General features: G+C 43.5%; 1 protein-coding gene across 1 annotated transcript in view; it reads right to left on the reverse strand.

Annotated features, from left to right (window-relative positions):
* The window catches only part of mtch2 (mitochondrial carrier homolog 2), a 33,353-nt gene extending 16,417 nt beyond the window's left edge, over positions 1-16,936 (reverse strand). The window contains exons 1-7 of the mRNA XM_043706299.1: positions 16,814-16,936; positions 13,597-13,703; positions 12,919-12,945; positions 12,367-12,423; positions 2,237-2,294; positions 2,092-2,143; positions 773-832 (exon numbers count right to left, since the gene is read on the reverse strand). Of these exons, the coding sequence (XP_043562234.1) occupies positions 773-832; positions 2,092-2,143; positions 2,237-2,294; positions 12,367-12,423; positions 12,919-12,945; positions 13,597-13,703; positions 16,814-16,871 (419 nt within the window). The 5' untranslated portion in view covers positions 16,872-16,936. The remainder of the gene's footprint in view (positions 1-772; positions 833-2,091; positions 2,144-2,236; positions 2,295-12,366; positions 12,424-12,918; positions 12,946-13,596; positions 13,704-16,813) is intronic.
* Between the last annotated feature and the right edge of the window lie 345 nt (positions 16,937-17,281).

A 17,281-nucleotide genomic window follows, 5' to 3' on the forward strand; every position in this document is an offset into this window, starting at 1 on the left:
GATGCTGCCTGACCTGCTGCGCTTTTCCAGCAACACATTTCCATCTCTGATCTCCAGCATCTGCAGACCTCACTTTCTCCTCAAAGACTACAGCGGAGCAAATGTGTTAAAGGAACTTTGCCTTAATTTCTTCTCATTTAGGCAATTACCACATTTACGTCATTGGCTGTATAACACTCTGGGAGCCCCGAGGGTGTGAAAGGCATTTTGAAAAACTCGCACCTTTCACTCAGCCACATGCTGATTAACAGCAAGTTAGATTTATGCAGCACATTGAACATTATAGTGTTACATGGTTTGTACAGCAAGCAAGCCCTCTTCATCATAGCTTCTAGAGGTTACACAATACCAAATCACAAAGTAAAATGCTTGTCAATAGACCACAATAGCAAATAGGACCAAAAGTGACTATACAGAAGAAACAGAAACTGTCAGGAAGAACACAGCAGTCACACTATTTACATGCTTTCTTACCAGCTTTTCACCAAGGTAAACATTCCTGACATTAACATATGCTCTTTTACTATAAATAGTGCCCAGGATAACTACTGGGAGGGATGGTATGTGCCTTGTTTTAAGGGCCTGTTGCCACTTTTAACAGTGAGCAATCGACAATCACTCCACTTGCACCCATACGTAAACCAGCATTCTTTCCGAATAATGGGCAGCACGTCCCTGGATATTCAGAAATTGAATCAATCAGCTGACATTGGCAGATACAAAAAAAATTTCAAGTTCCATTCTCAAAACATTTGCAGCAATGTATACTTACGCAAAAAAGCCAAAAAATCCCTCTTCCTCATAGATCGTCACTATGGAACCGAATAAGCCACTGTAAAGTCCAACAACGGAAAAGCAAACAATTAATGTTCAAAAATGGATAAAGTGTCAGAGTAGTGACTATACTTGCATAATTATTACCTTATATTGAGGGTTTTAGGCCACGTAAATGCCACAGAAACACCGAACATGTTACACATGCTCATCTCTCTGAATAGTCTAGCTGCATTCAGACTCATTCACCAGTACGCAACCATCATGGGCATATCATCTGAATACGGCAATCTCACACATACACAATCGGGAGTCAACGACTGCACACTCGACTCCTTTAACATTGCAATGATGTGCTCATACTTACCTCAATAGACAATAGTGCACACGTGCATTCAACTGCGAGAAGGGTCTGGCTGTGCCTGCGCACTCGTCTATGTGAACAGTCTAACTGGACACAAATGCGTCTGTGTAAATGTTCTAACAAGCACATGCGTGTGTAAATGGTATAAATCTACAAACATGTGTGTAGATGTGTGAGAGAGAGCGAGAGCGAGAAAACAGAATAAATTGGCAGAGACGCATGCGTGTGAACAGTATAAATCTGCACACACAGACGTCTGCTTGAACTGGAAATGCATACTTTTGTGAACACCATAACAGTGCAAACAGTGTGTGAATGTTACAACAGCACAGACTCATCTATGCATGCAAACCCATCTACATTGATGTGTGGAACCCATGCACTTGTGTTTGCCCAGTGGCATTGTAATTTGGAGGACATTGCCGAGCAGCACCCACAGAATTCTGGGATATTTGTGGCACAAAATATGAAGACCTGTGGGTGCTGTCATTAGACACATACTACACAACATTCCAGTGGTTCAAACGGCCCTTCGTTCTCTGATGGTGGATAGATTGTAGTCGACACGGTGGCACAGTGGTTAGCACTGCTGCCTCACAGCGCCAGAGACCCGGGTTCAATTCCCACCTCAGGCGACTCTGTGGAGTTTGCACATTCTCTGTGTCTGTGTGGGTTTCCTCCGGGTGCTCCGGTTTCCTCCCACAATCCAAAAATGTGCAGGTTAGGTGAATTGGCCATGCTAAATTGCTCGTAGCTTTAGGAGAATGGGTCTGGGTGGGTTACGCTTCGGCGGGTCGGTGTGGACTTGTTGGCCCGAAGGGCCTGTTTCCACACTATAAGTAATCTAATCTAATCTAATGTTCTCTGTTCAACTGACTTGGGACTCGCTCCCACATTACACACTGAGGACAGGCAGTGTCAGAATGTAAAACAAGGTGTTTCTCAGCACTGACCTGTATTTGGTTTCTCGGCCGATAAATTGCACCATGCATCGTAAGGTGATTACTGCAAGGGAACATGACAAAATCAATATTCCACCTTTGCTCACTTAGCACTAGTGCAACACAACAATGTTCAAGAACAACGAAGCATACTTACCGTGGAAAGGATGAGTGACAACAGTGGCTGTGGAGCGAGCAATCATCTCTCGCATCGTCTAGACACAAAGCAAAGAGTGAATATTGAAAAAGTTCAAGAGATCAAGATAACATACAAAAACAGAAATTGCTGAAGAAACTTGGCAGGTCTGGCAACATCTGTGGAAAGACAAAAAGAGTTAATATCTCAAGTCCAGGGGCTAGGGAAAAGTGGTGTATTTACTGAAGATGGATGATTAAAGGAGTAAACAACTGGGGGAAATTAAGCCCAGAGAGAGAAAGAGAACTGCAGTTCGGCAGACAAAACGATGGATAATGGTAAGTCAGGGGGAAAGAAGAGCTGCTTCATTTTCTGTTTACTTCTAGTTTAATAGAATAGAGCAGCTTTAGCTTTACTTGCAGTTTAAAAAGTAGAGAAAGCGTTACTCTGCATCTAACCCCATGCTGTCTCTGTATTGAATGCAAAGAGTGATTTCGCTGAGCATTCTGGAAGAGGTCAGTACAGTGACAAGGAGTGGTAAGCCCCAAACATCACTTTAGAACATAGAACAGGAATAAAACATTACTGTAGTGTTCCATCCTTCCCTCCTCCTTTAACCAAAACAAAAGAGAAGAGAAGAGAGATTGAGAGAGACTGTTAGGAAGCTTGCTGTAGCCGAGAGGTAGATGGTCCGCTTGTAAGGATGCGTTGTAATTTAAGTGACCAGTTAGTGCATCTAGTTGGTATAAGTGCAGGCTTTGGTGAATATTGGGCTTCAGTGAATTGGGTAAGCAAGGTAAAGGCAATCTTTCTTTGGGTAAAGAGACAGAGATGGCAGCTAGGGCAATGTTACACGGTTCCTGCCAGATGGAGGAAATCAGGAAGCAGTCTAGTGTCCTCGACAATTATATCTGCAGAAAGTGTGACCGGCTGCAGCTCCTCAGAGGTCACGTCGTTCAGTTGGACACACTGAGGAGCATTCAGGGGTGAAAGAGTGTGATAGACACTAGTTACAAGGAAATGGTCATACCAGAGATTCAGTCAGATAGATAGGTGACTGCCAGGAAAGGCAGGCAAGTAGTGCAGGAGTTGCCTGTGGCTATTCCCCTCTCTAACAGGGTATATCATTTTGGATACTGTTGTGGGGGAATAGCCTCTCAGGAGAGTATAACAGCAGCAGCCAGGCCTGTGGCAGCATCACAGCTGGCTCTGCTATAGAGCAGGGTCAGGCAAGATCCAAGTGAGTGATAGTGGTAGGAGACTCGCTAGTTAGGGGCATAGACAGGTACTTCCGTGGCTGCGATCGAGACTCCAGGATGGTGTGTTGCCTGCCTGGTGCCAGGGTCAAGGATATCTCTGAACGGTTGCACGAAATTCTTAAGGGAGAGGTTGAGCAGCCAGAGATCGTGGTGCACATTGGTACCAACGGTATAGCTAGTTAGGAGGGATGGGGTCCTGCAGAGCAGAGCAAGTACGGGGAATTAGGAAATGGGCTGAAGAGCAGGACCTCAACAGTAGCAATCTCTGGGTTACTACCAGTGCCACGTGCTAGCGAGGAAGGAGTAAGAAGGTCGGACAGATGAATGGGTGGTTAAGGAGCTGGTGCAGGGGGCAGCGTTTCAGGTTCTTGGATCATTGGGACCTCTTCGGGGGCAGGGTGACCTGTACAAGGGGGATAGGCTGCACTTAAACTGGACAGGAAAATCCTCACGGAGGCTTGCTAGTGCTATTGGGGAGGGTTTACACTAGAATGGCAGGAGATGGGGAACCAGAGCAGTAGATCAGCAAGTGGAGGAATAGAGGGGAAGGTAGGTGTTAAGACCAGTAAACCACAAAGAAAGGTCAGGCAGAAACAGGTAAATGAACACAATGGCACTAATGTGTTTAATTTCAATGCAAGGAGTATTATAGGTAAGGCAGATGAGCTCAGAGCCTGGATTAGTGCATGGGACTAGGATGTTCAGGCCACTATAAAGACTTGATTGAGAGGGGCGACAGGACTGGCTGCTCAATGTTCCAGGGCTTCGTCTTTTAAAGGAGACAGAGGGGAAGGTAAAAGAGGTGGAGGAGTTGCATTACTAATAAGAGACAATGTTACATCTGCACTCAGAGAGGACATACTGGAGGGTTCGTCCACTGAGGCAATATGCATAGAGCTCAAAAATAAGATGGGTGCAATCAATGATATAATTATGCTATAGGCCCCCCAACAGCTGAGCTATAAAGGAATAAATACGTCGGCAGATTATGGAAAGGTGTAATAAAAACAGCGTTATCATAGTTGGTAACTATCTTCCCCAAGGCTAACTGGGGCTCCCTTACCGCAAGAGGCTTAGACAAGGTGGAATTTGATAAATGCATCCAAGTGGGTTTCTTGAAACAGTGAGAGAACAGCCCAACGAGAGGAGGGGTGCGACATGCTGCTCCTTTAACAAGGTTATGGTGTCCTTGTTTCCTTTTTCAGAGAGGCCCTAAAAGATACAGACCCCAAAAAGTCTAAGTTGAAGGACTTTAGGGGGTCAATTTGATTTTGGCTAACAGATATTGCCTCAGGAAAAAGGCTTTTTTAAAGTTTAAAAATACACTTGTCCAATGAAAGGGGAGTGGCCAGTTCTCCCTGCTCAGTCTCTCTCTGGCTTGGTTTGGTTTTTGCAAAGTGGAGTTAAAAAGAACCTGGACCTCAAAGAAGCAGTCCATGCTGATCTCTCTCTGACTTCTCTCCTGTCAGAACCTGGGTTTCATTTTACCTTTTGTGCTAAGGGTTTTAATAGGGATTGTTGCAGGTACTGGGTACAGCATCATTAAGTTGGGATTATCTGTTGGGTTTTTGAATAGGTTAAGTTATTCTCTTTTGTTTGTGTTTCATTCAGTAATCTTGTAAATAAATTCTGTTTTGTTTAAAACTATGTAGTTTGACCAACTGCATCCCTCCTGGACTATCCACATTACACAGACTTAAAACAACTAGCAGGGTTAGGGTCTGGGCTACTTTCTTGAAATGCTTTGAGGGGGTTGACCTGGTCTGGTGCATAACAGTTTGGAGTCTCTTGGCTGGATTTTTTCTATAGTTCCAAATTGGGATTAGGGTTGTTGGACTCGAAGGCAGCGAGTGGTAGGTGCTGGTGTCTTTCATTCTGGGTGTTGAAATTGGTTGGTTTAAACAGTGTTTGGGATAGCAGTGGCTCTTTCAGTCACCAAGATAGTCCTGGGGGTGGAAGTAGTGACTTTGGGGGTTTTACAAAACATGATTAAGGTCAAGCTGCTGGAATTAGCAAACCAATTGGAGCTGGAGCTGCCTTCTTCCGTGAGGAAAGGAGAGATAATTACAGTAGTAGCTCAGCATCTACATTTGCTGGAAATGCCATCAGAATCTTTAGAGATGGCTAAAATTCAATTGAAAATGAAGTAGCTTGAGTTAGAGGCAAACGTCAAGGAAAGGGAAACGGATATGAAATAGTTTGAATTACGATTAAAAGCAGAGGAAAGAGACAGAGAGAGAGAGAGAGAGAGAGACACAGACACACACACAAATGGAGAAAAGGAGAGAGAGGGAGTTTGAACTTCTGAAATTGGCACTTAGACAGGAAGGTCAGCTTAAAAGGATGATGGTAAGCTTATTGAGGCAGAGTGAGGATGAGCAAACCCATAGCAGCCAAAGTCCTGGTGAGAAACTGTTTAAGTATATTCAAGCATTACCCAAATTTGATGAGAAGGATGTGGAAGATTGTTTCATCTCACTTGAAAACGAGGCTAAACAAATGCAGTTGCCAGTGACCATGTGTGTTTTGTTGATCCAAACAAAACTTGTTGACAGAGTTAATGAGGGATTCGCATCACTATCGAAGGAGGTATCTGTGGGGCGTATGAGGTGATGAAGAAAGCCATCTTAAGTGCATATGAGTTTATGCCAGAAGCCTACAGACAACATTTCAGGAATCTAAGGAGGGTCCCTGGTCAAACCTACAGACAGTTTGAAAGGATCAAACAAAGTAATTTTGATAGGTGGGTACGGGCATTAAAGATAGAGCAAACCAATGATGTTCTTAGACTACTATTTTGGAGGAGTTCAAAAATTCACTTCCTGAAGTAGTAAGAACTCGCGGAAAGGCAGAGAGTTAAAACAGTAAGATTAGCAGCTGAAATGGCTGAATTCATGAAGGATTGAAATTGGGGAAAAGAGAAAGCCTCACGTGGAAAGGGAGATGTAGATGTCAGTGAAGATCATAAGGATAACTTACCACAAGGTGAAAAGGAAACCCTTGAAGGGGAAAGACAAGTTATAAAGCTTCAGTGTTTTTACTGCAATAAAGTAGGCCACATGAAATCACAGCAGTCTAGGGTGGGTTAGGAAAAGCACTAGGAAGTCAGATGTAGGAAAACAGGACAAGCCAGTGAATTTTGTTGGAATGGCAACGGAAAACACAGGAGAGGCTAGAAAGCTGCACTAGAATGTACAAGCTGGTCGGAAATGGGTTAAGGAGCAAGTGCCAGATCTTCTTAAACATATACCTGCAAAGGAAAAGTTTACTCACACAGGCCAAAAGCAGCAGGCAAAGAGGTTACAATATTAAGAGACACAGGACCCTGTCAATCTGTAATGCTGAAAGATGAGATGGGTACCTCCGAAGGACTGTTGCCAGAAAAAGTGCTTGTAATGGGAATTCACGGTCAGACAAGAAGCACTCAATTATGTAAAGTGAGGTTAGAAAGTCTAGTGAAGAATGGAGAAGTTGTGGTAGGAATACTGGACAAACTCTCAGCTCCAGGAATACAATTTGTCCTTGCTAATGATATAGCTGGTTCACAGGTAGGATTGTTGCTTAGCCAACGGAACCTCGGGCAACTGAACTACTACAAGATACACATCCTCGTTTTTTTTCTGACTGTGTGGTAACGAGGTCACAAAATCACCAGTTGAAACAAAGATCAAAGAGTACAGATAAGAAAGCGGAAATGGAATTAGCAGAGACTATGTTTGATCAGGGTGGTGCATGAGCTACCAGTAGGGGGTCATTTAGGAGTGAGAAAAACTCAAGCTAAAATACGAAGCCATTTTTACTGGCCTGGATTGCACAAGGATATAGTTGAATTTTATTTGACATGTCATACATGTCACGTAATTGGAAAACCACAGGCAGTAATAAAACCTTTCATATCTATTCCCACATTTGAGGAACCTTTTACAAGTCTTAATTGTTTGCTTAGGACCCCTACCTAAAACAAAAACTGGGCATCAGTATTTATTAACAATCATGGATGTGTTGACTAGATTTCTGGAGGCCCTTCCATTACGCAACATCACAGCTAAAAGGATTGTAGAGGCATTGCTCAAATTTGCACCAGATATTGGACTACCCACAGAGATACAATTAGATCAAGGGTTAAACTTCACATTGAAATCATGCAAAGAAGTTATAGACAGCTGAGGATTAAAACAATTCAAATCCACTGCGTATCATCCAGAGTTATAGAGAGTGCTAGAAAGGTGGCAGCAGACATTAAAGACCACATTGAGGACTTATAATTAAGGCTATCCAGATGATTGGGAGAAAGGACTTCCCTTTGTACCTTCAGAGATGCACCAAATTTAGTCCATTTTAATTAGTTTTGGGGCAGGAAGTGAGAGAACTGCTAAAATTGATTAAGGAGAAATTGGTAAGTCAGAATTCAGAGGCCATATTGAGGTCTGTGTGTCAAATTTTCAGGAACGATTAAATAGAGCAGGGGCGTTAGCTAGACATTTAAAAGTATCACAGCATACAATGAAACAGGAAACAGACAAGAACTCAAAAACACGAAATTTTGCTAAGTGTTACTTCCAGTGATAGGTGAACCTTTAAAAGCAACGTTTAGTGGACTTTGTCAAGCCGAAAGGAAATGGAGTGAGGTGAACTATTTGGTAAGGGCTCCAGACAGAAAGAAATCTCGTAGAGTGTGTTATGTGAATATGCTCAAAAGATATTTTGACAGGGAAGTAAAGCCAAAGGCGACTGTGTTATCAGTTACAACAGAGTGAAGACCCAAGTTCAGAGGATTCTGAATTGGACATTCCTCAGATTAAATTGGTCAATGAGGAAGTTGTCAAAAATTGGGATAAATTGAGTTACCTTCTAGAGAAAAATCAAAATGACCTAAAAGACTTATTACTATCACATGGAGAGATATGTGGAAATAAGCTGGCAAGTACTTACCTAATTATGCATGATGTAGATATAGAAGATGCTGTTCCAATTAAGCAACATCCTTATAGTAATAACCCTCTAAAGTTGGCACAGGCTCAAAAGGAGAGTGAACACTGATGACATAGTCAAAGTGAGTTACAGCGGCAGGAGCTCACCCATAGTAATGGTGTCAAAACCAGATGGTACCCAATGGGATTATCACAAAGTTAATACATTTACAAAGACTGATGAATTTGGTTTAACCAATTGCATCCCTCCTGGAATATCTGCATAAAACAACTCACAAAGTTAGGGTCTGGGCTACTTTCTTAAGATGTTTTGATAGGTCTGACCTGGTCCAGAACAGGGGCCATACTGGACCTCGTATTGGCTAATGAGTCTGGCTAGGTGACTGACCTCTCAGTGGGAGAGCAATCGGAAACAGTGATCACCACTCCTTAAGTTTTAAGATAGCTATGAACAAGGATAAGTCAGGACCTTGCGGGAAAGTACTAAATCAGGAGAGGGCAAATTATGTCAGGCAGGAGCTGTGGAGTGTTAATTCGGAGGAGCTGTTATCAAGCAAGTCCACATTTGACAGATGGAATTGTTTAAAGCCCTGCTGGGGACAGTTCAAGATCAGCATGCTCTAGTAAGGAGGAAGGACAAAGATGGCAAGATAAGGGATCCTTGGATAATGAGGGAGGTTGTGAATTTAAAATGAAAAAAAAGCAGCACATTTAAGGTTTAGGAAGCTAAAATCAGACCGAATCCTGTGAGGAATATAAAGATTAGGGGTTTAGATAGGGTTGACTGTGGGAACCTTTTTCCACGTATGGAGTCAGCTATTACGAGGGGGCATAACTTTAAATTAAGGGGTGGTGGGTATAGGACAGATGTTAGGGATAGGTTCCCTTTACTCAGCGAGTCGTGAGTTCATGGAATGCCCTGCCAGTAGCAGTGGTGGACTCTCCCTCTTTATGGGCATTTAAGCGGGCATTGGATAGGCATATGGAGGATAGTGGGCTAGTGTAGGTTAGGTGGGCTTGGATCGGCGCAACTTCGAGGGCCAAAGGGCCTGTACTGCGCTGTATTCTTCTATGTTCTATGTTCTAAAACAGGAAAGTACTCAAGCAGGGAATTAGGAGAGCAAGATGGGGCCATGAAATGACCTTGGCAAGTAGGTTTAAACAGAATCCCAAGGCATTCTATCCATTCATTAAAAACAAAATGATAACTAGGGAGAAGGTAGAACCACTCAAGGATAATGGAGGGAACTTGTGCTTGGAGGGACAGGATGTGGGCAAGATCCTAACTGAGCACTTTGCATCGGTATTCACCCAGGAGCAGGATATGGAGGATAGTGAGATTTGTGTGGAGCATGCTAATACGCTCAGGCATTTTGAGATCAAGAAAGAAGTGGTGTTGGGTTTCTTGAAGAGCATTAAGGTGGATAAGTCTCAAGGATCCAAAGGTTTCTACCCCAGGTCACTGAGAGGCACAAGAGAAGAGATTTCTGGGGCTTTGGCCAAGATCTTTGTATCCTTGCTAGCCACTGGAGGTGCCCCGGTGAACTGGCGAGTAGCTAATGTTGTTCCTCTGTTCAAGAAGGGAAATAGGGATAATCCAGGAAACTTTAGACTAGTGAGTCTCAGATCAGTGATTGGGCAGCTATTGGAGAGAATTCTTAGGGATAAGATTTACGTGCATTTAGAAAAGCTTGGCCTAATTATGCACAGCTAGCATGGCTTTGTGCAGGACAGGTCATGTCTTACTTATTTTATTGAATTTTTTGAGGTGATAGTGAAGGTGATGGCTGAGGGTAGAACAGCAGATGTTGTTTATATAGGTTTTCATAAGACATTCAACAAGTTTCGCATGGTAGCTCATCCAGAAGATTAGGATGCATGAGATCCACAGTGACTTGGCCATGTGGATTCAGAATTAGCTTGCCATAGAAGATAGAGGGTAGTGGTGGAAGGCTGTTTTTCAGGCTGGAGGTCTGCGACTAGTGGTGTTCTGCAGGGATCCATACTGTTTGTTGCCATATTACCTTTGCTGTTTGTTGGGTGAAAAGGTACGCAGATTAGCAAGTTTGCAGACAATACAAAGATTGGTGGAGTTGTGGATAGCGTAGAAGGTCGTCAAAGGATACAGCAGGACAGATCAGTTGCAGAAATGAGCAGAGAAGTGGCAAGTGAAGTTTAATCTGGGTAAGTGTGAGGTGCTGCACTTTGGGAGATCAAATGTTATGGAAAAGTATACAGTTAATGGCAGAATTCTGAACAGCATTGATGTACATAAGGATCTTGGGTTCAAGTCCATAGCTCCCTGAAAGTGGCCACACAAGCAGATCGCCTTTATTGTTTGAGGAGTTGAGTACGAGAGTGTCATGTTGCAGCTTTATAAGACTTTGGTTAGGCCACACTTAAAGAGTATTGGTTCAAAGGCTGCCATAGTACAGGAAGGATATGGAGGCTTGAGAGAGCGCAGAAGAGGTTTACCCCCAGGATGCTGCCTGGTTTAGGGGGTATGATCTATGAAAGAAAGGCTAGAAAAACTCCAGTTGTTTTCTCTTGAGTGGTGGAGGCTAAGGGGCAACTTGATAAATGTCTATAAAATTATGAGATACATAGATAGGGTTGACAGTCAGAACTTTTTTTCCCCCCCCAGAGTTGAAATGTCTAAAATTAGGGGGCATGCATTTATTTTGGCTGGGGGGGGTTCAAAGGAGATAAGAGGGACAGGCCTTTTACACAGTGTGGTAGGAGTCTGGAATGCACTGCCAGGGTGGTGGTGGGAGGCAGATACAATAAGGGCATTTAAGGGATTTTTACAAAAACACATGAAAATGCAGGGATATGGACCAAGAGCGTGCAGAAGGGATTAGTTTCATTTGGCACCATGTTGAAGGGCCCATTCCTGCGCTGTACAGTTCTACAAATGATTTTTTTTGAAACTGAATAACAGCATCTGGAGATGGTGTTTTTGAGAAGGATGAAGAACACGGAGCGTCAGGGCAAAGAGAGATCACATCACATCACTGGTTATACCAGGAGGGGGTCACAGTGCTGGTAGCGGTGGTTTGGGTGGGGTGTGAATTTCAGTTTCTTCAAAATACCAAGAGGAATGAATGATAGTAATCTTAAAAAACACTTTTTTAAAAAAATTACTTATAGTGCAGAAACAGGCCCTTCGGCCCAACAAGTCCACACTGACCCGCCAAAGCACAACCCACCCAGACCCATTCCCCTACACCTAACACGACGGGCAATTTAGCATGGCCAATTCACCTAACCTGCACATTTTTGGATGGTGGGAGGAAACCGGATCACCCGGAGGAAACCCACGCAGACACGGGGAGAATATGCAAACTCCACACAGAGTCGCCTAGATAGGAATTGAACCCAGGTCTCTGGCGCTGTGAGGCAGCAATGCTAAGTTGAAACTTTATTGCTGGAACAGCACAGCAGGTCAGGCAGCATCCAGAGAACAGGAGATTCGACGTTTCGGGCACAGGCCCTTCTTCAGGAAGAAGGGCCTGTGCCCGAAACGTCGAATCTCCTGTTCTCTGGATGCTGCCTGACCTGCTGTGCTGTTCCAGCAATAAAGTTTCAACTTTGATCTCCAGCATCTGCAGACCTCACTTTCTCCTCGAAGGCAGCAATGCTAACCACTGTGCCACCGTGCCGCCCACCAAATGATATTAGAAAGGAAAGAACAGTCACTGCAGATTAATTAACAGCCATAGTGGATAAATCCAAATGAACGGGCCCAATAAACTGGTTTTAGTTTTTGTGTTCAATGATTTAAAATGTGACCTGAATTAGTCAAGAGGAGCAAACAGAATTCTGAGACTATCACTATAGCAGTGTCACCTCGTATACAAACTTGCCCAAGCACATTCAATGCTGCACCCTCCTCCCGGGAAGAGCTGGAAGCAACAGCACTGGCTGGATATGGAGAAACAAGAGTCATGCTTAGTCTTACCTCTTCAAACACACGATGCAGTGATGGTTCCTCCCCAATTTTCTCCATTTCAGTGCACTGCAAGTCAAAGTAGGAAACATAATTGACAGGTCAGGAACAGTTATGACAGATGCATATTAACCTATGAAATACTGAAGTTCATCTTAGTGAAGAGAATTGTCAAGACTCCGAATGGTTAGGGGTCACACTGTCTGTCAGCAGCCAGGGAAAACTGATGGAAAGCAGCACTAGACTGACAGAATAGCTAGAATATCAAACTCAAACTAATCAAGGGGTTCGGGATTGTTTACATATAAAATAATAGCTGTTTGGGAGTGAATTACATACTGGAATCTAATCGAGGGACTTATATACAGAATAACAGATACTGAGAAGTAAGTTATACTGGAATCTAATTGAGGGGCTTATAACAGATACCCAGGAACGAGAAGACTGGAATCTACTTGGGAGGGTGAAATTTCTGGATGGTTTATACATAGAATATCAGATACTGGGAGTGAGTTAATACTGTGCACATCAGTACAAGAGCTGAATTATAAGACTGGCACTTACCTCATTTTCTTTCATCTCCTGATAGCTCTGTAACAAAAAGATACAGAGGAAGTGAGGGTGGGACCGTAACATGAGGAGCACATGATACAGAGAAAGAGAGAGAGAAGGGGACTTCAGAGTGGCAGGGCCTTAGAAAGAAATTGAAAATAAAATCCAGCACGAGATGCATACTTTTTAAATCGGAGGAAAAGGACACAACCTCTGATACCTACATGTAACCTGGCTCTGACATTCCAATTCTGATCAACTATTTCGTGGCTGTGTCCGTAATGCCAAAGTAAAAGTGCGGTTGAAGGCGGAGAGCTACAGTGTGGGCTCAGAGTATCCACAGCCAAATTGCCCTGTACAGGTCCAACACAAGGAGTGTCGGTCCTTGCCTCAGTAAGATGCTGGCTCCTGGCATGTACAGGTTAACAGGTTCTAGCTCCTCTCTACTAACAGTACCAGCCTCCAAGTCTGTTGTGACAGACACCGGTGCATACATCCCAGTTGTAAATTACCATGTGTCCATCCCAGACTCCAACCTGTCCCCACAATGCCTTGACGTGAAGTGCATTACCACCCACCCCACCATGCCACGAGCCCCCCGAATCCGCAGCACGATCACCACACCCCTTTCCTCCCCACTCCGGTGCCTCAGTGTGCAATCATTCATAACACCAGTACGACGGCAGCTACCTGTAGTACTTTGCCATGTACAATGGTCCCGATGGTTCCTGCACACAAGCGAGGTGTTAGGCCTTTAAACAGACCCCACTTTCCATCAATGCTCACAATGTGCTTGGCTGCAAGACAAATGCAGAAAGTATCAAATCCATCAAGTTTGATCTTCTCAAATGTAGGAACAGTGAAATGAAAAAAAAACTGGAAAAACACTGTAGTGTCCTACATCCAACCAGCATTATCGATGACCTTCCCTCTTAATATCTAGGCTTGGGTTGATAGATGGCAAGTAACATTTGTGTCATACAGGTAATAGTCAATGACCATCTCCAATGATAAATATACATATTGGCCCTTGACATTCAATAGCACTAACACATCCAGGACAAAGCCACTCATCTGCACTGGTACGCTACATAGTACCTTCAATTAGATTAGATTGGAGAAATTTGGGGGGAGTGGGGGGTGGTGGTGGTGGTGAGACTGTTTGAGGGTTACTCCACACCTGACTCATTTAAAAGCTAGTTTATCAGAGTTCATAACCGGCATATTCCTGAGGATGAAAGGTAAAGATGGCAAGATTTTTGAACTTGGATGACAAGAGAGGTTGAAATGTTAGTCATTAAAAAAAGGAAGCATTTGTAAGGTTTAGAAAATTGAAAAGGCCTTTGAACAGTACAAAGGAAGCAGAAAAGAACTTCAGCAAGAAATGATGAGGGCTAGGAGGGGCCATGAAATGTGCTTAGCACGTAGAATTAAGGAGAATACCAAGGCATTTTATATGTTTTCAGAAGCAAGAGGGCAGCTAGGGAAAGGAGGAAACTTACGCAAGGAGCCAGAGGAAATGAGTGCACTCATTCATGGATATGTTGCATTGGTATTCACCAAGGAGAAGGACACAGATGGTGTTAAATTAGAAATGGGTATGCTGTTATTCTGGGGCACTTTGACATTAAGGAGGACATGATGTTGGTGTCTTCAAAAACATTAAGGTAGATAAGTTTCCAGGGCCTGATAGGATCTGAGGGAGGCAAGGTAGGAGATTGCTGAGGCCTTGACAGAGATCTTTGTATCCTTTTTAGCCAGAGGCAATATTGCAGAAGACTGGAGAATTGTCGATGTTGTTCTTTTGTTTAAGAAAGGCAACAGGGATAATGCAGGAAATTATAGGCCAGTGTCAGGGAAGTTATTGGAAAAGATTCATAGGGACAGCGTTTACTTGCATTTTGAGAAGAATGGACTTATTAGGGACAAAAAGTGTGGCACTGGAAAAGCACAGCAGCTCAGGCAGCATCAGAGGAGGATGACAGTCGACATTTTGAGCATAAGCTCTTCATCAGTCCTCACTTCCTCCTTATTAGAGACAGACAGCATGGTTTTGTGTGGGGTAGGCCCTGTATCACAAACTTGACTGGGTTTTTTGAGGAAGTGACAAAAATATTTCATGAGTGGAGGGCAGTGAATGTTGCACTTGTCTAAAGCAGAAAGATATTCTGGTCTTGAAGAGCGAAATTGCAAGAAAATCCCTGGTGTGTTGGCAAATTGGACATAAAATTGGCTTGCTCACAGAAGACAGAGGGTAGTTGGGGATGGGTGTTTTTTCTGACTTGAGGTCTATGACCATGATATCCCGCAAGGGTCAGTGCTGGGACCTCTGTTGTTTGCAGTGCATATAAATGATTTGGATGAAAATGTAGATGACCTGATTAGTAATTTTACAGATGACAAGGAAATCGGTGGAGTTGAGGATAGTGAGGCAGGTTATCAAAGGATACAACAGGATATAAACCAGGATAGAGTCAGGGTTGTACAGCATGGAAACAGATCACTTGGTTCAACACATCTGCCACAAACAAATGCCCTAAACTGATCTAGTCCCATTTGACAGCATTTGGCCTATATCGCTCTAAAGCCTTCCTATTCACATGCATCCAGATGGCTTTTAAATGTTGTAACTGTATTTGCCACCACCACCTCCTCTGGCAGCCTGTCCCATACACACACCCACCCTCTGCCTAAGTTGGAAAGATGGGCGGACAAATGGCGGATGGAGTTTAATCTGGACAAATGTGAGGTCATACATTTTGGTCAAATGCAAAAAGTAATGTACAGGAAATAGCAAGACCCTGAGGAGCATTGATATACAAATGAATGTTCAGATACAAGTTCAGAGTTCCCCAAATGTGGCGATGCAAATGGTAAAGACAGCATACAGCATGCTGGTCTTCATCGTTCGGGAAACTGAGTATAAAAGTTGATAAGTGACATTGCAGCTGTATAAACCTTTATTTAGGCCACATTTAGACTATTATGTGCAGTTCTGATCACATTGTGTCAGCTGGTGGCTTTGGAGAGGGTGCAAAAGAGCTTTATCAGGCTGTTGCCAAGATTAGAATGTATTAGCTACAAGGAGAGGTTAGACAAACTTGGACTATATTCGCGAGAGTTGGAGGCTGAGGGGCAACCTGATAGAAATATATAAAATTATGAGAGATGTGGATAGATGGATAGACAGTGTCTTTGTCACAGGGTGAAAATATCAAATATAGACTTAAGGTGAGATGGGGAAAGGTTTAAAGGAAATGTGCGAGGAATGTGTTTTGTTTTACACAGCGTGTGGTAAGTGCCAAGAACAAGCTGACAGGAGAGGTGGTAGAAGCAGATAGGATAGCAAGGTTTAAGAAGCAGAGAGATGAACAGTCAGATGGGATTAGTGTAGAATGGTCGACAGACATGGGGAGCTGAAGGGCCACTTCATGTGCTGTACTGTTCAATGTTGTGTGTTCAACATTCCCTCCCTTCACCACTGACAAACAGTGGCAACAGTGACTTAGGTACAGAGTAAGGATTTCTCCACTCTTTTAAACTGAAAGGAGAGCTTCCTCAACAATGTCCCCGTCGAACACTACCCAGAACAGGAACAAGTGTTAGATTAAAGCTCCCTATCTCTCTCAAACTGAAAAAGTAATGCCTGCTATACTTTTTTTTAAACCTGGAGGCAAAGCTCCCTCAACACTGTCCCAAACACTGCCAGGACCAAGGACATTATGAAGTTAGATACAGAGTAATGTTCCCGTTGCCCTGCGCCTGTCAAACACTCCAAAGCAGTACTACAGTATAATATGAACGGCAGTGACTCTGTGGTGAAGAATGTGTTTGCTGAGTGCGTGTGGGCACTTGATGGACAGCAATCTCAGGAACGAACATTGACCTGCATCACTTCAGTACGCACCATATGTGAAGAGTCCGGGCAGCTGGAGAACTGGTCGTCTGAAGATGTTCCGACCCATCACTGGTGCAATGGGTTCATGGCCAACCTAGAGTAAGCAGATAAATAATTTCAGCAACTTGGATTACAAAATCAATTTGAAGGGAGGACATCAAATCGAAGGCAGCTATCCTGACAAGCAGCCCACCCTCCGAGTGGCACAGCCTACTCTGTGACAGATTTCAAAAGGGTGTTGAGTTTCTCTTCACCTTACACCCAATACTAATCCCTCAATGAGAATCTACGGGAATAAAAACAAAAGCAAAATACTGCAGGTGATGAAAATCTGAAAGAGTGCTGGAACTCCTTAGCAGTTCGGCCAGTATCACTAGAGGAGAGAAGAAGCAGACATTTCATATCAACAACTCTTCTTCAGAACTGGGGAAATCTGGAAGGGTAGGCTAGTGATAGGGCAGGAGATGGGAGACGCTG

Source organism: Chiloscyllium plagiosum, chromosome 16 (assembly GCF_004010195.1).
Source record: "Chiloscyllium plagiosum isolate BGI_BamShark_2017 chromosome 16, ASM401019v2, whole genome shotgun sequence".
Classification (NCBI taxonomy): Eukaryota; Metazoa; Chordata; class Chondrichthyes; order Orectolobiformes; family Hemiscylliidae; genus Chiloscyllium; species Chiloscyllium plagiosum.